The sequence below is a fragment of the Carya illinoinensis genome, chromosome 13, assembly GCF_018687715.1.
Source record: "Carya illinoinensis cultivar Pawnee chromosome 13, C.illinoinensisPawnee_v1, whole genome shotgun sequence".
Taxonomy (NCBI): Eukaryota; Viridiplantae; Streptophyta; class Magnoliopsida; order Fagales; family Juglandaceae; genus Carya; species Carya illinoinensis.
The window spans coordinates 11,541,064-11,564,281 of NC_056764.1; the positions used below are offsets into that span (position 1 = coordinate 11,541,064).

Genomic DNA, 23,218 nt, shown 5'->3' on the forward strand with positions numbered 1-23,218 from the left:
TCTATAATGCATTCATTATGGAGCTATCATGTAGCTTCTTATGTGTGGGGTGAGAAAAATAGTCCAGTACATAAATGGCCTATGGGGGGAAGGGATTTTGTACAATTATGGCTAGATCTATGTAGAAGCTTCAAAAAGGAAAATTTAGAAGGGGTGGTTGTTATAATAAAGGATATATGGTATAGAAGAAATAAATGGATTTTTCAAAATGTCTTTACTGGTCTAGGCAGAATTGTACAGACAACTTTGGTAGGACTCGAAGATTTTCATAAAGCTAACTTGGTTATAGGCAATTTCATAAAATAAGATGGGGTGGTGAGAAAGAAAGGGCATCTGGAAAAGACTAGAAGTGCCAAAGTATAAAGCTAACTTTGATGGGGCCTTAGATGTGGGAAATCAGAGCAATGGTGATGTCCTAGCATCGTTGTGTGCTGTAAGGAGGGGTGGAAGCACCCCTTATATGGTAGAAAGTTATGTGTTAGGAAGAGCCATGATGTTATGCTCAAAGTTGGGTTTTGAATATGTGATAATTGGAACATTACATATGAAAAACATGACGTTGAAGGATATCTATTCTCAAAGTAAGTGCCATATTCTTAGATCTAATTTAACCATATTGTACTTGTGTTATTTAGCCATATTGTGTATGTATATGTTCTTTGTGTATTACCCATCAACAAAGTATTAATTGGGATAGATACAAAATTAATTTTTTATCGGTACTACTGGTGAATGTGTACCCTAATTATAGTTGAATGCATGTGGCTTGTGTAAAGAGTATTTAACTCTGCACAGATGCTCCCTCATAGAAACCTAGCAACTACTACTACTCCTCCCTTATAGAGTATTTAACATTGCTTGTTAGAATCACGTTTTTTGGCTTAACTCAAAACTATTCTGAATTGCATTGCATATTTGTGACTAATGTTGGACTTAAAGCTGAATCTTCTTTCCACGCACGTTTCTGCTTTTTTTTTTTTTTTTTCTATTTTGTTTTCAATTTTTGCACCTTCATTATCATAGCAGTCCAACTTTATGAAGGTAGAGGTGGCCAGTTGTTTGATTGATGCAAGCCTTAAAATAATGGGTTGATGACTAGTTTTTTTTATCAGACTTGAGTCCTTGTTTTCCCACATTTTACAGGCTCTATCTATGGCTAGTTATAATTAATAGTATTAGATCAAGAAGTCATAATAATCTGACACCATTCTCTTAGGAACCATCTAATTGAATAACAATAGGTTCTTTTAATTAATATTGCTTGAGATTCCAAATTCAGTGTAGGTAGCATGTATGTGTACATGAGGTTGTTGCATATTCAGTACGATATGCACTTATAAGCCCCATTGAGAGTTGCTACTATAATGTCAAGTGCTGCCATCTAGTTGGAAGGACCCATGGAATCCAATTAGTCTTATTTTTTATACACTAATTGGGTATACTACAACTTTTTCCTAAATCCTATCATTTTCAATATGCAAAAGTCATTGTCGAGGTAGCTATAGCCTAGCCACCTGCATGCATGTCCTCCGGAAAAGAGCCATTGCCTAGGCATTACACTTCTGGATCCATAGAAACTCTCGTGACACTCTCTGTGTGGCTCTAACAGTCTCCTATCTATAATCTCTGTATATATATAATAATCCCTAAACAGAAAATCACAAAGAGATGGTACCAACTTACTACTAGCTAGATTAATATATATATATATATAAATAATCCCTAAACAAAAAATCACAAAAAGATTTGAGATCATGATCATAACAAACAAATAACTATATGCTAGATTAATATATATATAGTCCCAGCTTACCTACTATACTAAGCTAATTTATTAATTTGTCATCCGATACTAATATTTTCTTGCTATTATTATATATGATTAATGGAATCATGTACGCTTCAATTAACATATATTATATGGTCAATATATATAAATAATATTTATAGTCGTGAAGTGTACAAGCGCTGTGTAAGTTGAAACTTGTCAATGTATAGTTGTGATAGAAAGGTTTTTTACTGCTTTATTTGAACTAAATATAAAGTGATGGTCTTTCTTGTAACTTTTTTGTTTATGGTGGTTAATATAAATCTAAAACCTTATGATTTATTTTTTGTTTATGTTTCTTATAGGATTGAACCAAGATATCAAGATATCAAGAAATATAGAGCAAAAACATTTCAGAAGCTGTTAAAGATCAATGGAATCAAAGTTCAACCCATATAGAAAAAATTTCACTTGTAAATTTATATTCGATTGTGATATGTTGGATCGTATGGTGTAAAACTTAAAACATTGGCAGTGGTACTTTGAGGTTATCTGAATGATGTTATAAGTAAATATAACTTTCTCCAAATATAGTGTTTTTTAATTTATTAATAGGTACCTGTCATAAAATAAATAACTATCAGGGAAAAAACAACATAGGAACCAAAAAAGCATGCTGAGACTTCAAGCATTTCCGGCAAAAATAGTCAGCCGAAATAAAATTTTTGGCCAAATCCAACAGCCCAGTAACTATTTCCGGCTAAAAATTGTAGCTACAACAACTTATTTCCAGCGAACATAATCTGCCGCAAATGAAATTGGCGATGAATGATGGATCTTGGCAAAATTTTTTGCGACAAATTTTTTGACATTTGCTGCTATTATTATTGTCAAAAATAATGTGTATTTCTGGCTATTCCAAAAGTAGCCAAAAAAATGCATACTTGGCTTTGTAATAGCGGCTATTGTTTGGCAAATATATATATAGCCAGTAATGCTTAATAGCGGCTAACTTAGGTATGATTTCCGGCTACTTTGGTTGCCGGAAATGATCTTATTTCTTGTAGTGGGGATGCTAAGGAGCTAATTGATAATGTGCAAGCTGTGGAAGAAGACGAATCCTAGAAGGGTCAGATCACAGAGGACATCAAGATTTAGTGGAACAAACATGGGCAGTGGTCTCTGGCCTTTATCCACATGGAAGGAAATGAAGTTGCATATCAATTGGCAAAAATGGCATTGCAAATGGAAGGAGAGCAGGGCTTGATTGAAGAGGTTCATGAGAATTTAGTTCACTTGATTGTAATAGATACAAAGCAGTATAGTTAATTGATACAGGAATGAATATAGTTTGTTTATTTTAAAAAAAATGAAGACCTCGACGCACAGTGGTAAATTGAGGTGATATTTGGATTAAAAAATCATCTTAATTTATTTTCTTTTCTTTTATTATTATACTTTTTTAAAGTTAAATAAATATAATAAATAATTTAGTTTTTTAAATTTTAAAATTAAAATTATATTAAAAAATTATATTCTAATAAGATTTTAGTTTATTTTTAATTCTCATTTCTTTCCATTTTAATTCAACTCACTGTTAAAAAATAAATAAAAATAAATAACAATAGCACATTGAGGCATTGCATGCACACCGATTATAATCCCATAGGTAGGAAACGTGGAAAGTCAATCTCTTTAATCCCGACATCATAGTAGAAGTCAAACGTAATAAAACCGCATGGTTCATGGTGACAAATCCAGATTTTGAATCTTTGATTAATGCAACATGCGCGCATGCATGGTTCAAGGAAAATGAATAGACCATGTTTTGTTAACTAATTGTTCGATATAGACGCCAGAATAGATTTCCTTGGCTGATAGATGATTCAGTTTTGACTTTTCTAGTACTCTACTAAATGACCCGATTGGAATTCAACATGGCCCACAATTTGGATGTTTATACAATTTTCGATGCCATGGAGAAAATTAATATGGTTTCCACGACGTTGAAGAAAATATCTCCCTTATACAGAGAGCCCCCCGAGATGGTAGAGAAGTCTTTTTTCTATAAAGCTATTCCATACCCCTACATTAATAGTAATTCCGTCATTTTATAGATATTTCTAATTTCCTCCTTCAGAATAGTTGAATTCTACTTCCTTTATATCATTTTCAACTGTCAACTCTCTCTTTATTACTAACAATGGGCTCTTGTAGATGATTCTCCACCTTTTGTTTCCTTGTCGCCAAAAAAGAAAAAAGTCTTGTAGAGAAAGAAGCGAAACGGCTTAATTTGATGATCTGGAACGCACAAATATTCTGAAATAGACGTGCTCAATTTTAATGTGATGATTATCAATAATTAACTTGAAAATGACTTGCATCCATGCATGGGACGGACGCGCGTTTGTAATTAAGGTGGTGGTGCCTGCAGCCTGCGCGCTGGAATGTGGCACTTTTCAAAGCGTGATCATTAACGGCAATTGAAAAAGATCATTAAATAAGGAATATTACGTAATGACTAATTAATTTGTGATCCACACATGAACATCCATGCATACATATTCAACTTCATTAATATTCAGTACTAGTAGTAGTAGTATTTTTCAGAAGTCAGAGATGATAAGCGACGTGGTCTATAGGGAAGTTGCAGGCATTAGAAGCCGTGACGTATCATTCATTAATTAAGAGCTAAGAATTAGAAGAATATTCAAAATTCAAATGTTTGACATTATACGATTTGTCCATATATGCATCGTCTTCTTCGATCTAACCTTAATCTCGAGTCAGTCCATGAGGTTCTGTCAATAATATATAGCTAGACGCCATAATAGATTTCTTTGGGCCGCTGGCTAATTCTGAACCACAAGTAGTATATTATATATATATATATATATATATATATATATCATCTGCGTGATCTTCATGTCCCTTCATGCCAGCCAGCTTCCTTCTTGTGCATTGGAAAGTTATATTCCTCGTAGATTTTTATGATATTCCAATACTAAAAATATAAAAACCTACACAATTTTTCATACAACCATTTTTAGATGAATGGGATTTTTATAAAATAACTTATAAAAATAATTTTAATTTATAAAACTACTCTCATTTTAAAACATAATTGTGAAGAAAATTGTGACGCCCCCAAATTCCATTTGGGATCGAACGGAAATTTGAAGCGTCGAGACATGCAACATAAGGTTACCTGCCCCCGTTCATGACATATAAGATGTAATGTTCCTGACATGCATCTAACAATATGCAATATTCGCAGCGGATAATTTTTTTTTTTCTTTAGCAATACTATGCACCAAATTGAAAATATCCCAAATGCTTAAAACATACTCCATACATAAAAACCTATTGAACAACTAAAATCACAACACTAGTCCAAAATAGTTATGATCCAAAAGTACTGGAGATGCAACTCCATCGTACAAGTAGTAATTTAACTACTATATTAACATTAACGACGCACCGTCGTTCAATCGACTGTGTCTAGTTGGTCAGCTCCTGATCCTCCTTCAGGTCCTGTAACAAGATCTACCATTCGAGGGGAATGGTAGTTGGGACTACCACAGTGAGATTTGATTTCAAATCTCAGCAAGTTAACAAAAAACTTCCACACATGCTAATGATGCATGGATGACAGTAAAAGCATAAATGTATAATCAAATTCATAAATAATTAAAGCATAATTGACATAACTTAAATTGAAACATGAACTGAACTTGACTTAGTATGAACTTACTCTGAAACTTGAATTAACATGAAAAATACATACTCCACAGTTGTTGTGGCCCCATGTATTCTACGTGTAAATACATACTCTACAGTTGTTGTGGCCCCATGTATTCTACGCAAACTTGACTTAACATGAAAAATACATACTCCACAGTTGTTGTGGCCCCATGTATTTTACACATCACAATGCTGTTAAATACATACTCCACAGTTGTTGTAGCCCCATGTATTCTACACAAACTGAATGTACTCAAGATGAAACGTGACTAGAAAACTAAAGGACTGGAGCCCTGACGTAACATAACTTGATTTGAACATAACTTGAAATACATGACCAACTTGAGATAGAAACATTTCGTAACATGGCATAACATATAATAGACAACATATTTAACATGACATACTTGTAATGTACAGTAATACATGACAGAATATATTATGTAACAGATAAAAATTGATGACAGAATAAATTCTGTATAATAGATAATTACGTGATAACTTGGCATGGCATGACATATATGATAACATACATACATACACTATAGTTCCTTTACTTAGCACACATACACAGTAGACTGCTAGTAAGTTAAAAGCTAACTTACTTCGATCTCCGCGTTTCTTATAAAACTTCAAGTGCGATCACGAGGAACTGTAATTAGTGATTCTAAAAGTTAGAACTAAATCACTAATAATTTGAAATATGGAAAATACTAACTTAAAGAGTAAAATTTTCATTTTACTCTCTACATGTGGGAAAATGACCGTTTTACCCATAACTTAAGAATTTTGCATACTAACTCCAAAAGTTTCCAAAATTTACATTCCTCATGTAAATTTTGTCCTAAACTTAAATATCAACTCAGAAAAATTTAAAACAAAACACAACTATGAAGAACACACTATGGTCGAAACATCCATAGGCCATTTCCCTTTATTTTTGTTGCAATTCCTTCCAACTTCAAAACTCATGCTTAAACCAAAATTTTGCAACAAACATCTTACAATCCTAAGTTCAAAACCATACTTAAAACATCCATTTAGAAAAAGCTAATAATCAACACCAAACTTTTTTGTAAAAAGATCCAAGCACTTGAATCACAAGTTTTGACCTTAAATCAAAACATCTCCAAGAATTTCAAAAATCAAATCGTACTTCTAACATATTCATAATATCATCCTAACATCAACCATGCTTTAAATCATCAAACTAAAGTCACCAAAATCACCAAATAACATTTGGAGTTTTTGGTTTTACACTTAGTCCAAAAACAGGAACTTTTTCCTCAACTAGTTTTGATAAATCTCTTGATCTATGACTTATAAATATATGATCTTCAAACCAAACCATTACATGGTTTAAAAAGATGTTCTAAAACATATACAAGCTTCTAATTCAAGATCACATGGTTAGAAATTAACCAAAACATAAATATAGCTAAGAATATCCACACTTTGGCTTATCTGAATATCTCTTTGCATAAAATTTCATATCTTTGAAACTAACATCAAATATCTTCAAAATAATAATATAACATGTATATAAGATGTTTAGGATCCTCCAATAAAATTATCAAAGTCATTAGAATAGGTTTAGACCACCAAAGAGTTAAACTTTCTCAAAACAGAAACTGTTTTTCCTCTTCCAGTTTCTAAGTTTCTAAATCTAACAACATCTTTCATCAAAACCTTTAATCATGCAAAAATCCTCAACCAATAGTCACATATACATGTTAACAATACTCCATAAAAATTTTGGACCAATATCTATCCATTAGCTTGGTCAAAAACTCCAAACTATAACATATTCTCCAGTTTATCTCCCAGAATGACCTTTTTATAGTTTACACAATATTTGACTGACCAAATAATCTTCAAATGGGGCAAATAAGATATCCATGTAAACTAGACTCAAAAAGGAACAATTTATATGAAGGAGACTTTATGATAAAACACTTACAACAGCTTCGAAATGGGCGTGCAAAAGATCTCCTAAAATCTGTCCGAGAGAGAGTGTTTGATAATCTTTTATTAGAAGGAGTAATTGAAGATAAGTTCATGGGTGCTGGCTGGACACATTTATGGACGAGATAAGGGAGGTGATAAGGCTGGAGTTGAGAGTTGAGTGTGGTTTTCTCCTACCCAAAATATCTATAAAAGATTATCTCATAATATTCTATCCAATAATATCTACAAAAATCAACTTAAGATATTTTTATCTAATAATATCTATAAAAATCAACTCAAAATATTTTTACCCAATAATATTCACGAAAATTACCTCAAGATATTTCTTTTTATCCAATAATATCTACAGTTTTGAACAGACGTTTTGTCCGAAAATATGAAAAAATGTTATTGCGCCATAAGACTTTAAATAATCCTCCGAGTCTAATGGCACAAATCGTAATACATTTTGACACTTCTAACTATCTCCAATAATCAAAAATACACTTCTGATACCATAGTAAATAATAACACTAACTATGTAGTTAGACAAAAACCTATACGATTAATGGATTCGTGAAAACTTATGGGTTTTTTCACGAGATTCCTAAAGTTAATAGAAATTTCACAATTGAATTTCTAACGGGCTGTTACAAAATTTGTAAAAAATATTATGTTTGTATCATTACTCTTGCAATATTTCATTCCTACACAGACTATAAAATGCGGTGAAAAAGTGTAATTCTTTATCAATTAAAATGAGTTGGGCTGGGCAGGTGTACAAGTTTTCTTACGGTAACTTTTAAAAAAATAGATCGAAATAAAACAAATTAATTTAAATTGTGGGTCTCCACATTTAAAAAATGATTATACGCCCTAAATTTATATTTAGTATTATATTACTTTTTAATACGTAATATTAGATTAGTAGTCTAAATGTGTTCAAGTCTAGTGTAAATTTTTCTTTTAAAAAAAGTGAAATTCATTATGAAACTTACATGTAGTACAATGGTTAAGTAGACAACAAATAATAAATTTTCATATTGAAAAAAATCTTCTAACTGGTCAGACTGATGGAAGGCTAAAAACATCCTCCAATTATTTGCTGCCACGTAGCCAATCCATGGGCTGCCCAAGGATGTGAACGCACAGCACATAATTTGCACATAATTTTTTAAATCTCTCTCTCTCTCCCTCTCTCTCTCTCTCTCTCTCTCCCCCCCCCCCCCCCGCCGCCCCAACCTATTTCAACCCAAATCCCTCACCTCTCTCCTCTCTGCAAATTCCCAATACCTTAAAGGTTGTTTGTATTAGTGTCCTTTAGTAGAAAATGGAATGCATGCATCTCCAAGTCAACATAAACCGCAGAGCATTAGCAAGTAACTTATAGAAAACAACAATCGATTCACTCAATTTTATTTTCTTGTAAATAGCCTTAACACATTTCTAGTCTCCCACACCTATGTCATGGTTGAAAACTAGAAAAATTGGCTTGGTTTCACATGTCTATCTTTTATCACAAAAGAATAAAACAAACCCACCTCAATACATATGAGAATGTTTCATATGGACCACAACCGAAACATTTCTTATGGATGTAAAATGCAAATAGGGACATCAATATGACGGGAAGAAAAAAGCATTTGAATTTTTTTATCCATACCATTTGAATCTCTTAAACTAAGAAACAAAACATTTTTATGGAGATGAGTGGTGGCTGCATCGGACTAGTAGTGGTGGCTAGACGTTGGACTGGGTGCGTCAACGATGGACTGGCTGGACATTGGACAGGGTGGTTGTCTGCTGGTGGCGGCAACAAGAATGGAACTAGTGGCTAGTGGTTGTCTGCGGGTAGCGGCAACGAGTGGTGGAACCGGTAGTGGTCGCTGGTGGCAGCAAGATAACTCGTCGGGTATGAGAGGCAGAGAAAAGGGAAGAAAACTTCTTTGGTAGGGTATTTCTTTCTATTAAAAATCACATATATTGAACATCATGGCGTTATCTTATGTAATATTGAGATGACATCTTTTTATTAGTTGTTGTTAATGAGGTGAAACCAGCAAGTGCCGGTCAGAAGCGTTTTGTTTCAGATTAAATGGGGTCCGCTACTTCATTATGATTAATTAAGCTTAAAAATGTAACTTGATCAACAAGTAAAATTCTCCCCAACTTTAGACACTAGATAGTGGGTCATGCCCGCCCACAATCTCTAACCCAAACCCAATATATTATTTGAGATAATTACCAATGATTAATAAATAATTGGTTGAACATGCGTTGGGATCAAATTCCACATAAGCCATGAGATCAGGGGGTAGGGCTTGAAGAAAAGGTAACAACTAGCTCCCATCATATAATTCATTATACATTTTCAAATAAATTTTATAAACTCAAACTTATAAATTAACATAGTACGTAGTTCGCCAAATTGTAAATTTTTTTAAAATTAAAATAAATATATATAACGTCTTACATCGAGTTTAAGATTTCTTTGTAGATATAATATTGTTTATATATTTTTAAAAACACTACAGATATAAAGAGATCTCACAAATTTTACAAATTGACTTGCGTGTCACACTAGTTAAGTTTTTTTTTTCCTTTCACTCCCAGCCTCTACCCTCGTTCCCCACCCCTTTTATTGTGAGAGAGAGAGACCGTGTACCTGCCAATGAGGAGAGACGATGACCATGGTCTGACATCGATTACCAAACGAGGAAGATGGCTTGGCTGCATTAAGAGGTGCAATAGTAACGTCGGTGAGAGGCGAGAAAGGTGGTGACAACATTGGTGAGAGGATGTAGTAGCGACATCGAGGGGTTGTGGCAGCGCTGGGCTCAAGGGTTTGGAATAGAGATAAGGGAAGGGGGAGGAAGAGAGGGGTATGAGGGAGAGGAGGGGGAATTAGGAAAAAAAAAATTAACCTGGCATTACCATGCCACGTTAATTTATGAGATCATTTTATGTCTCTTGCGGCCTTCAAAACAGAATGGAAGACCTCCAGAGAAACATAAATAACTATCATAAGAATCAATAGAAGAATTAAATTGAGAGGTACTGTAGCTATGTCATGACACGTAAATATGATCTGATATATACATAGAAACATGGTTTCGACAATGATCGATTCAAATATATTTTATGAATTTAGAATTCAAAATCGACATTTTAAAACAAACTGGATAGATTTCTGGATGAGCTATATGCCTATATGTATTATAATTAAGGAATAATGTTAATTGATTGATCGTGATTTGTCTACGTATAGACGACTCGTTCTATTACACTATTTTATAATAATTTTTTAAAATACTTTAAGAACTCTACTATCTCTGGGCACGCTACTCAGTTTGGCCAACAATATGTCATTAGAAATAAAAAATAAAAAATAAAACAATATAAATCACCTGATACATGAGATCATTGGATTTTTTAAAACATGTTTGCTGAGAAGAAAATTTTAGATTTTCTACAATCTAAACTTCAAATTTCAATGCGAACATATTTAAAATCCCAAGATTTTCCAACGATTTTTTAATCTTGGGAAAGGTGTTTATGGTTTTTAAACTCAATCGAGAAATCATGTCCTAGCGATTAACTCAATCGGGAAATCTTGTCCCAGGGATCTCCTAATCGCTGGGAAATGTGTTTATGGTTTTTCAACTCAATAGTGGCGATTTTGAAATCGCTGGGAAAGGTTTTGCCAGCAATTTCATAATCGCCACTATTGATTTTTTTGGTTTTTGAACTTATTGGCGGCGTTTGAAAAATCATTGAAAAAACCTAAAAATCGAATTTTAATAAACCCAATATTCTTACTGGGTCTCATTTTTTATTGGTCTCAAGCATGAAAATTAACTATTTTTCCTTCATTCATTCAAATGTCCCTGATTGACATGATCAACTAATTATCCATGTATCAACAAATATATCTGAGACCATTCAATTCAATTCAATAATTTCTTCAAATGTCAATTCAACCAAGCTCATATATATTTATACAGTGTGGTGTATTATACTGATCATATCAAGTACAAGCTGAGCTACTAATTAAATAATAGATAAACATCACTATTATAATAGATTTGAAGACTCTACTATCACTAAGATAACTACTACCAAGTTCCACACCTCTATTTAAGTGGGACGTTTTATCGACATTGGCACCCATAGTTCTACATTTTACTTTTGATCGAGAAAGGTGATGAACACGAAGATAGAAAACTGACATTACTGCTACTCAGCCCAAGCTTGAATGGCCATATCACCCAACTGATCAATTACTCTTCTGATCTTTTGCATGATGTCAGAACATCCATATTGTCCAATGCCTAATATAAGAGTGAAATGGCTAACCATTACTAAAGCAGGTGAGTTACTTTACAATGACATGAAATATAAAGGTTTTATTTATTTTTTAAATGAAAGACAAACCTGGACATTGAAGCTAGCATTGAAGAAGAACAGTTTAAGTTGAGATTTTCAACAATTATCTCTACTATAAATGACAATACAGTTTAGAAGAAAATCAAGAAATCTAGTTCCACCCATCAAATCTTGCCCAGCTTAGGTAGAATCAATATTGACAAAAACAACTAAATTTATAAGTTTATCCGCTCGCAATATCTTGGTCTTCATCTCTAAATATGCTATGGGAGGGAGACAAATGTGAGTGGGCTTTGTGCCAGGATCATGATCTAATATCCTGCAGTTGATGCTAGATTGGGCTAATATATATACAGCAAAATAGAGAACTTAGACTTGGAGGGAAAATTTTGTATGGTTTTTTTAACTTCTTAATTAATGGGCTTTAGCTGCTCAAAAAATTATGTTTCCTAAATGACATTCCTAAATGGATATGTTTGAAGTCATTCTGAAATAATTCTTCTAACCACCTATTCATGCTTGTTTATTTTAGTTAGGTGTACCATGGAACAATTTAATGGTTACTCCATCAATTAATTCGATCCTGTAAAAAACCTAGTCCTTTCATATGAAAACTTACAAACTCGGATACTTGAGACTCAAAAGGAAAAGATTCAAATTACCAAATTGGAATAAGAATTTTAGAGTCAATTAGTGTGTGAAACTTACCAGGAAAAATAGAGAAAATTAGTAGTGCAGTGCAGGTAGAGTTAGAAAACCCACTTTATATTCAAATTTCCCACTTTATATTCAAGCAATTACATAAACCATAGAAAACCCACAAGAAATTAAGTATGGAAATAACTCACATTCTTTTCTACTGGATTTCACACTAAATTCAGTCAACATTGTATTTTTACGATGTATGGAAAAAAATATATCTGTTAGAAAGATATGTTTAGGCCTGTCACATCTAGTAGAGAAAGAATATGTATTATCATGATATATTGAAACCCAATCTGTGGTTTCTAAATTTGTACCTACTGTTATCTCTTTAATTTATACAGCATGTACATCCAATATTACTTGTTCGTGCAGCTTTGTAAGATTTTCCATGCAAAAACACCATAGCCAAAGGAAGTAAACATCATTCCTAAATTTGTCCTGCAAAATTAGCAGAAATATTGATGAAACAGAAAATAGGATCCCTAAATTAGCAGAAATCTGCTTGTGCCCATAAAAAACTAATAAAACAAAAGGACAGTGTACATCAGAATCCACTTGCAGGTAAAGACAACCTTCCTTTAAACAAACAGCATAGCATCCCACTCACAGAAAGTTTTTTTTTTTTAATTTTTTTCCCCAATCAAAGAGCCATTCATTTTCTTTGATTGTCTTTATGCTTTAAAGTGGACTACTGCTAGGCAAGTTGGCAGTTGGTTTTGATTTTAGTATCTGTCTATAAATGCATACACTTGTAGATCAATAATAAAGGCCAGGGAAACTCCTTTTGTAATTGAGAAATAAATAAGAGCCTAAACCCCATATATCAATATATAATAATTTTAGTTAGCTAAAAAAAAGTATCAAATTCTGTCATATCATTCCAAAAATCCAGAATGGAGAACTAAGTCCCCACAAGTGCCCAACTTGAGATGGGAACTGATTCTATTAGAGCATTTGGCTACCATTTGGATTTGGTAATGTCTTATGACAAGAATATTTGGAATCTTAAAGTTTGCCATTAAATTTTTCTGAGTGACCTTGATTGATCATTTGCTTAGAATGAGTGGGCTTACTTGATTGTCATGTGATTGCAGCCTCTTTTTCAAGCAGGAAATGGAGCTATCTTTGATACGACTTCAGAATGCTGGAAAGACATCACTTGTAAATGTTGGTATGTAATCATCATATTGAGATTGTATTAGTATTACTACTTGTATCTATGGGTTTATTCACTGAAATCCTGGTTGTTGGTGTTGCTTCTAGACTAGTGGATATAGTCAAAGGGTAAAGTGTCAAGAAGTAGATTAAAAAAATGAATCACATCCTAATGATCAAATGCTAGCTAAACTGGCATATGTGCGACCATGTGCCTACCTAATTCATATAAGCATATATACATACATACATATATATACACACACACACATGGGGTGGTTCAAGACCATATATATATAGTTCTTCTTGTGTTACTACATGCTATTTTTTTCCACTCTTTCCCTATATAAAGGCCACTGATTAATTAATTAGTCAAGATCACAACCTTTTAATCTTCTTTTTAAATGATTCAGAATCCCAACAAAATCTACTTTTTAATACTCTTATTGTTAACCTAATTAATGTGCATCAAACCCATGCTAATCACCTTTTAATTAATAATCTCTTTTTTTTTTTTTTATGGTTATCATAAAAGGGTCAAGACATGAAACATGTAAATGCATCAAGTAAGGCAGTTATCTTTGTATAACTAAATATGTTCCTTATGGCAGCTAATAAATTGGGTTTAATTCACACCAAAGAAACAGTGCCTTTTGGCTTGGCATGCATGAAATAAGCCAAAAGAAAATATGAATTAGAGATTTGAAAAAGTGCGTACATTAAATTGGGTTCAATTCACATTACTTGCATTTCAATACAATTTCTGCGCGCGTTATCTAACTGTTAACTGCTATAACTGATTCCAATCCATTTTCTTCCTTTTACCGAAAGTTACATGCATAAGCTAATCTGGGTAGCTGCAAAAAAGCATTTTGAAGTCTTATTGGACTTGGAGACATAAATTCTACCACTTCAAGATGAGAAGCATTATGCTTTTGTTGAAAAGCTTGAAATAGAACCGTTAATTAATTAATGGGGATAGGTTGAAACCTAAAGCTATACCTAGCTATCTGAAAAGGATAGAAATCACCAAGATATATATATATATATATATATATATAGCTAGGTACTTAATATATATAGTGAGATGATGAGTTTCATGATGGATTACAAAGGAGTACAAGATTCAAGTATATCAAGCCAAATCTCTACAAATATCGAGACATAGGTGAAAAACATATACTTGAGATGATTAAAATATAAAAATAAAAACCAATCAAGAGTCAACTAATTGGATTCTAGATAGAATAACAATCATATAATGGTGGAGAAAAATGCATGGTTATGAACCTTCTATACTAAAGAAAAAAACTTCATATTTTGCCCAGCTTAGATTGGGTTTTAACTATACTTAGAACCCATGTGCAGATGTGATATGTGCTTAGTTTGATGACAAAGCCATTTTAAGTTGCAATTAAAATAACAAATGGGTTTTAAGCATGCTAAACAAATGATTGTTATTTGTGTAGGGGTTTTAAACATATTGCTAACACGCTTCGACTCCCATATTTTCCTTCTAAATAATCCAAAACAAATATCAAAACAACCAATAGAAAATGGCAAAAGTTAAAGTTTAAATAATGTGAAGCTTTGTTGAACATATTTGCAATGGTAGAAAGAAAGATGAATCAAAATAGAAAGAAGAAGAGAAAAAGATCACTTTTATTTTGGAGGCAGATAATAAAAGAATGCAAAGAAAAAAAAAAAAAAACAAAGTTATACACATAACATGACATCATGTAGATATGGAGAGAGAGAATTAATGCTTCTAAAATATGGAGAGAAAGACATTTTAATATTAAATCCATGAAGATTACGAATATAACTTACCTAGGGAAAAATTCTCACACCAACACTTATTAGTGTATCAACTTAGGTCGTTAACACGCAGCCACAAGTTTCCATTCTTAGAAGTCTATAAACCAGTATCAAAGGTCAATTATGCTACTCAAATTCTATAATTTCCATGCAAAAAAATCACACACAATCCATGTACCTGAACCCCCCACATATATAAGGGAGCTTGGGGACTTGAAGCCAAGAACCCATGTGGAGGTATACGGGTGAAGGAGGAAATAAGCAAATCAGACCAATGAAACAAGGAAACAAGCAAACAAGCACAAGCTCTATCACATTAACCTAATTATTTGGGAAGAAGATTGGTTTAGACTCTGAAGTCCCAAAACAGAGTGCATAGCAGAATTTTCTGCATTACCATGGACAGCTAGCAGCTTTAGTACATTCGTGCTCTTAAACATCCCTCATTTAACAACAATCTCAACTACATAAACCAAGCATACTAGAGTTGAAGAAAACTTGAGAAGAAACATTATTTTTTTGTGAAAGCATAGCATAAACAACAAGAGTAGCTCTTGGCAAACCAAAAAATTCTAATTGAACTTACTAGTTTGAATAAAATCCTTAGTTGCTTACTTAGGCTATTAATCTTGAAGAAAAGTGTTAAAAAAATACATTTTCATCTCCACTAGTTTAACACATATAAATAAAGGGTTAAACATAGTCAAAACATTATTCAAACTCAAGAAAAGGCAATGAATAGCCATAACAGAATTTTTTCCCAAAACTACATAGCTGAAATGAAAATAGGGCAGAAAATTCAATTTCATCTCCTCAAGCTATGGTTGCACAATTTTTTACTCTATCCACCTTTCCTCTACTCGGCAGCCACACCCAACTAAACAAGCATCAGAAGAAAATAAATGAGAACTCAAATTTGGAAGCCACTACACACGGTTGGCCAACAGTAGATTTTCATAAAACCATATAGCATGCAACAGTTTGCTTAGCATAACCATGCATCTTAACTTATATTTTATTTGATCATACAACATGATAGACACCTCTTAGTCCATCTTCAATGGCAGAAATTGTTCCAACATAGTCAGTATTGCAGCCAATGAACTTCCCATCAATAGGTCTCCTTATAATGCAATCACAGCTCCTATTACTGCAAAATATTATTAGGGTGTGCCAATTCATACCATTGGTTATAGGAAAAACAAAAAATAAAGCTAAGGCATCCCCCAAATACTCTTATTTAAGTATCTTGATGCTAGAGATTTTGGGCTTGGAAATCACACAAGAACTAAAACATGAAAAGAATTTTCGAAACCTTTGCAACTATAGATCGACCTCATCATAGCACTTTAGAGCAGCCTTCTTGTGAGGAATTGTACAACTGTAGTTAGAAAAAGAGTTTAAGGATTCTCATGCTTCAAGTATAGAGTTATTATATACTCTAAAATCTTTCAGACATAATTGTCTAGCAATATTGTAATATATATAAAATTCCAGACTCGATTTATAAAGTTGGAATCCAGAACATAATATAAAAGAGCATTCATTAAAGCATAAAGTGAAATTTAAAAGATAAAAAAAGAATAGATAAACATGCTGAGTGATGAGAAGTTCATCAATTGTTGAAGGATCTCTCTCATCGAAGTATGGCAAAGCAGCCATGCCCGAATAAGCAGGATGAATTCCACAACAAAACTAGCATTTATGAGAAGTGACAAAAGGATATAAAATAAGACAACACATGGAAGAAAAAGAGTACTTTTCGCAACGATATTATTCGTTCTGTAGCTCCACACCAGCACAGATAAGAAATTGGACAATTATATATAACTGGCAAGCTAAAAACTTTTAAACAGAAAAATGAAGAAACGTGATTTAAGGAGGTACACACACATGACAACATGCAACAACAAAACAAATCTGCATGCATTTGATCTTTGGTGTTTTTCAAATGTTTCATGAATGTCAACAGGGCATGTAATTAAAGACTAAAAACATGTTTTCTTTACTTGAAAATTTAAGAAAAGTGAGAAAAATGAGAGGAAAAATAACAATTGTCACAGGAAAAGGAGGTGGGGATCAGAGAGAAGGTCAATCTAGCTAGGAGAGAAATCCTAAAGACCAAGTTTCAAGTCATCGCATATATATGCACTTAGAGAGCCTAGCTAGCTTTTTAGTGTCCAATTTCGCAATTTAGCTTGAATATATATATATATATATATATATATATGACGTATCTCGATCTATTAATAAGCCCTCAGGACTAGATTCGGTGCCAGAATTGTACTTGAATAAATCTAGGATTCCATCTTTGCCACTACAACAAAAACTACTCCGTAGGGAGGAACCTTATTGTTAAAAAAACAGAGAAATGCACTAAAAACCGAGAGAGGTTATGATCTGTGATGAGTGAATTTGTGAGTGAAAAACTGAAGTGAGTGTTGCGTGAGCAGAGGAGAAATGGGAGGGAGTTTACTACTATGAGAGATTGTCAGCAGCAACCCAAAATCACTTTGCAAAAATCCCCAAAACCCACGGACTGCACAAATAAAATTCATTTCACAGAAATTTCATGGGAGTGGAAATTAACCTAAAGTTAATGTGGGTGTGTTCGTGAGAAGTAGAGAAGGAGAAGGGTCTTACCACCGATCAGCAACTCAGAACGCGCGCATCACCCAACCCACAAGAAATCTGCAGTGGAGAGAGTGAGAGGGTCTATTGTGAAGGTCGTAGGGTTCGAAGTCAGAGGGTGGAACGAGAGAGAGAGAGAGAGAGAGAGAGAGAGAGAGAGATATATATATATATATATATATCTTCTATATATAAAAAGTGTGTATGAAACGGAAAATCTTGTTTTAACGGTTTTTCTTGTTTTTCCGTTAAAGTTAACACCGTTTGTTTTAACGATTTGACACATAAAATGAAGACATAAATGTTGAGAGAGATAGCATTTAATGTTGTTTTATGATTTATTAATCTCAATAATTATAATAATTAATAGTTTATATAATAATAAGTAATTAAAGATTAGTTATTATATTTTTCTCTTTCTCCTTAACATATACACGTGTATTAGGTGCATAAGACGTGAATCTCTAAGTATAATATACACATATATTATACGTCTCATTAACTCAGATTATTGAGTATTCCAAATTTAAAAATCTCATATAATATATAATACAAGTGTGTTTAATCAAGTGTTTTTTTTTTCCATGGTAGTAGGACGTAGCTTCCGCTAAGTCATATTCCATACGTAGGCTTGCTATGATAGGCACGTGACAAAGGCCGTGATCCTTGAGCTAATCAAGAAAGAGTAAATTCGGCCAACAATTTCAAAATATATTTTATGATTTATATATATGCTATATATAGAAAATATTATACCACAAATTTTATAAAAAGATTATGTTTTAACTTTGTGTTGTCCCTGATCGACTCAACCAACAGCAAAATAAGAATTTCAATGTTCTCTATTGATTGTCTACAGGATGACATAAATTGATGAATTATAATACAAACATCAAACGACACATATTTTGAACTACCATTTGTGTTAGATTTTTATTAAATTTTTCGCATACATCTTTGCTCCAATTATATATGTTATAAACATGTATTGGATTATATGATATTTTGAACTAATTTTTTTATTTTCTCCAATATGCCTTAAATTATTAAGTGACATCAATAATTTTTATAAAATATATATTATTTTTTACAAATAATCATTTCATAAAATTAGACAAACGTGCTTTGCACGTTACTCCCACCTAGTATATATATATATATATATATACGAAAATGGAGATAAAATAGGCTAAATGGGTGGAGTAATGGTGCTCCATGCTTGTGCGATTTTGGAGAAGGGAGGAACGGAGAGAAGTGGAGAACGAAAGGAGAATGAAAGAAATCGGGGGGGAGAATAAAAGTCTAGTTTTTGCGCCTACACATTACGTTCAACGTTGTTTGGAACGTTGGGAAAAAAAATATTCAAATTTCCCGACGATTAATCATCGTTGCAGAAGACTTGATTAATGGTTCAGATAATGACTTGTTAAAATTCATTTTAATACTTGCGGCGATTAAAAATTGCTACAAAAAGATTTTTTTCTAACGATATTTTTTGTAGCGATTTAAAAATCGTTAGAATAGAACAAATTTCTTGTAGTGACAGTTTGAAGGTTATTTTTTCAATATTTTTACTTCACAAAACCGTTTGATTCTCATAGATTTTTTTTTTTTTTAATTCTAAAATAGTGGCAGTCTCCTCTGTAAAATTTGTTGAAGATCAAGACCTGAAAATAATAGTCAAAGTAATAGACTGCAAGAAAATCTTATGAAAACATTACTGTGATTTCATGGAGAAGACGAAAAGTTGGACTCAGACGTTCAGAGATGGAGAGCGAGGGAGGAAGAGGGGAGGGGATGGAGAAGAGGAAGACCAGGTTTTATTCTCTAAGGGTTGGTCCGGGTTTATTAACACCCTCATCTGCGGTAAAATAAAGAGGGGTGAAATATGATGATTTTATTAAAACAAGTGGACGGCTTACGTAAGGATTCAACGCCGGTTACAAAATGTCGGTTTCAAGTAGTCATTCATTTTGTAACATTTGTATTGTATTGTATTGTATTGTTGCTTACCAAGGTCAGATGTATCAATCACTATATAAAATTATAACTGTACAAAATTATTTTCACCTTGAATTTTCTTTTGTTTTTTATGCACAAAAAACGCGAGCCAAAGTATCTCAAATTCTCAATGCCTTTGCCCACCACGAGAGTGGGAAGACGAACAAGATGACGAAACACTCCCAACATTCCCGGTCGCATAGAACAGATCCGACAAGTGATTACCCAAATCATCTGGGGCATATCTGACCAAAGATTCAGATCCGAACCTCAACTTACCCTGATACTCGTTGTAAAACTCCTGGTACGCCGACATGAGCTTCTTGGCCACCGAGATTTTGATTTCGTCCCGGAGTTTCGGGTCCGTAATAATCCATGCACTCTGTTTCCTATACGCTTCGTCAAACGCCACATTGAATTTCTTTAAACAATCCCTCGCTTTCTCCAGTGAAATCTCATCCGTCGGATTTTCGGGCAACGAAGAGAATACTTTGTTCCAGCCCATCCGCTCGTAGTTTGAAGCGTACTGTTTGACTTTTGATTCGTGCTTCGTCACCCAATCCTCGCCGAGGAGGAGTTTCAGTTTCGACGTGCGCACCTTGACGACGACGTATTGGAGGTTGTTGGCTAAGAACAGGTACGAGAGCGCCGCATCCTTGTAGAGCTCAGTTTTGCCGTCGAGTTTACAGAGGAGGACGAGGATCAACCACGCAATTCGAGTCGAAATCAGACTACAGTCGGACTCTAGGCTTCCGAAGTCGGATTCTGACGGCGATTGCAATATTAATGGCCAGTCGGTGACGATGTCGGCCAGGACGCCGCTGTAATCGGCTAGGAAGGAGATGTAGTTCATCACGTAGCGTGTGAGCGGGTGAACCCCACCTCCGAGTACCGGACTCTTCGACGTGTCCTTCTGGATGGCGGTTTCGAAGCCCGTTAGCATCGTGCGCACCGACTCACCGAGCTTGACCAGAGAAGAAACTGCCTGTGATCGCACGAGGGAGGTCGATTCATACGAAAAAATAGATTCGATCTCTGGCCAGGAATCAGCGATAGCTTCGTACATGTCCAACATACGAAACATTTTCTCGGGGGATGTCTTGATCTTTGCTACCATTTCCGGGAACTCAAACAAGCTTATCGCGCTATCTCTGGAAATCTCAGCGAAGCACGATTCTCTGATCGATTCCGAAGCCGAAAACACGCTATCACACAGAATCCTCTCTCCATGAAAGAGAGTTTTCACGGCCATTTTCACAGCGTTCAACCACTTCCTGATCTTCAGCTCCAAAACCTCCCAATCGATCTTCTGCACTTTCGAGAGAGACAGCCTCTCAACACCGAGATGATACAAAGCCTCATCGATGGTGGATTTACGAATTATTTTGTAGATTTTCACGCACTCTTTCCCATAACCAGAAGCTATCATACAGTCTGCAATAGCTTCTAAGTCCGCCATCGCAATCATCGAAGCTCGCTCCACCTCAGATACCGACTCGCCAACGACACGAAACTCGTCCTCCGACTCATCATCCTCCAGGTCGGAAACACTAGACCTCGCAACTGAGGATCTAGAGGAGCGGGCCGAAACCGATTCGGGATCCAGGCACGCCCGATTGGAGGACAAAATCTGATAGAACTCCTTCTCCAACCTCTTCATAGCCATTTGCATCAAGGTCTGGGCCCTGACAAGCTTTTCGGAGGCCGCTTTTTGGGTAACAAAATATTTCATGGCGGACTGTAGGTCTCTGACGGAGTGTAGGAACTGTTTGGATTCAGAACGGTCGTCGTGGAAAAGGGAGGTGATTTTGACGTAAGAGGAAGCGTCCGTGCTCCACTTTATAATAAGGGACTCTGCTATTTCGATATTTTCATCCATTAGCGATTCAGAGAAAGTAGTGCGGGAGGGTGAAAGAGGTGGGATTGTTGTAGATGGAGGTGAAGATTTGGAAAAGAAATTATTCCTCATTCCGATTTTCTTGGCAGTCACTGTATAATCTCTCGGTACTTGTCTTTTCAATCTTTTTAGATAAGATTTGTGAAAAGACTACGAGAAGTGTGAGAAAGAGATGGATTCTTGCTCTGGTATGCTAGAGATTTGGAATATTGCTTGATGGAAGGGGAGAGAATACGAGTGGGGGTATTTATAGAAAAGTATTTCTCATTTATAGAGGAAGGGAGAGGAAAGAAAGAGTCAAAAGTGCACAAAGAGTGCAGAGTTAAACTATGAGTAACTCGGTTCGGCTTCGTCTCAATAATTCTTATCTTATTAAAATTTTTATTTTATCATTATAATTTTTTTAAATTTTTATATAAAATATAATAAATAATTTAACTTTTTCTAATTTTTTTAAATTTTAAAAAAATAATAATATTAAAATATAATATTATAATATTTCATCTTAAAATTTAAAATTCTCATATTAAAATTCTCACTTATCAAACCATGCATAATAAATTAAACCGATAGCTCCATACAACGAAATGAGTAATGGAAGCTTCTAATTAATATTTATATTTTTATTTTTGGTGTGTCTTGATCAGGTGCATGCGCACAAAATATATAATTGGTATGCCACACGTGTTTATCTATCTATTGATATTTACATAAGACTTAAGCTAAGAATTAGTCAATACTAAGGACAATTTTTAGTACATAATATTATTGATGTTTACAAAGCGAATGTTCGTTCGCGATGATTGATGCTTTGGTTTGGGAATATTTCCACGCTTACGACGGGCAACACAATATAACAGCTGTGTCTCTATGACGAGATACATGTCCTCCTTGTTGGTTACAATAATAATAATAATAATAAGTAACATCTTTGATGACGAAAGAAGAAGATACATGTTTTGTTTTTATTATCATCTAGATGTTCCAACTCTAAAGCTGAGTGAGATCAGATAGAAAGATGGATAAGTATTTTGAGAGTCATTTTATGTGTATTTTTTTTTTTTTCATTGAATCATTTCTTAGATATTGGGCATAAACTCTAGATTGGGGATCTTAAGAATACACTAATGTTTTCTCCAGATAAGTAGTGTAAACGGGAGAAAAAA

General features: G+C 33.9%; 1 protein-coding gene across 1 annotated transcript; it reads right to left on the reverse strand.

The window, feature by feature from the left end:
- Positions 1-20,077: 20,077 nt before the first annotated feature.
- On the reverse strand, positions 20,078-22,282 carry LOC122291348 (exocyst complex component EXO70H1-like). The gene has a single exon (XM_043099034.1). It carries the CDS (start codon positions 22,122-22,124, stop codon positions 20,283-20,285), a length of 1,842 nt encoding a protein of 613 aa, XP_042954968.1. The 5' UTR covers positions 22,125-22,282; the 3' UTR covers positions 20,078-20,282.
- Positions 22,283-23,218: the final 936 nt, after the last annotated feature.

Excerpts from the sequence above, each read along its gene's own strand:
- LOC122291348 (XM_043099034.1), bottom strand. The coding sequence starts at position 22,124 with ATGAGGAATAATTTCTTTTCCAAATCTTCACCTCCATCTACAACAATC.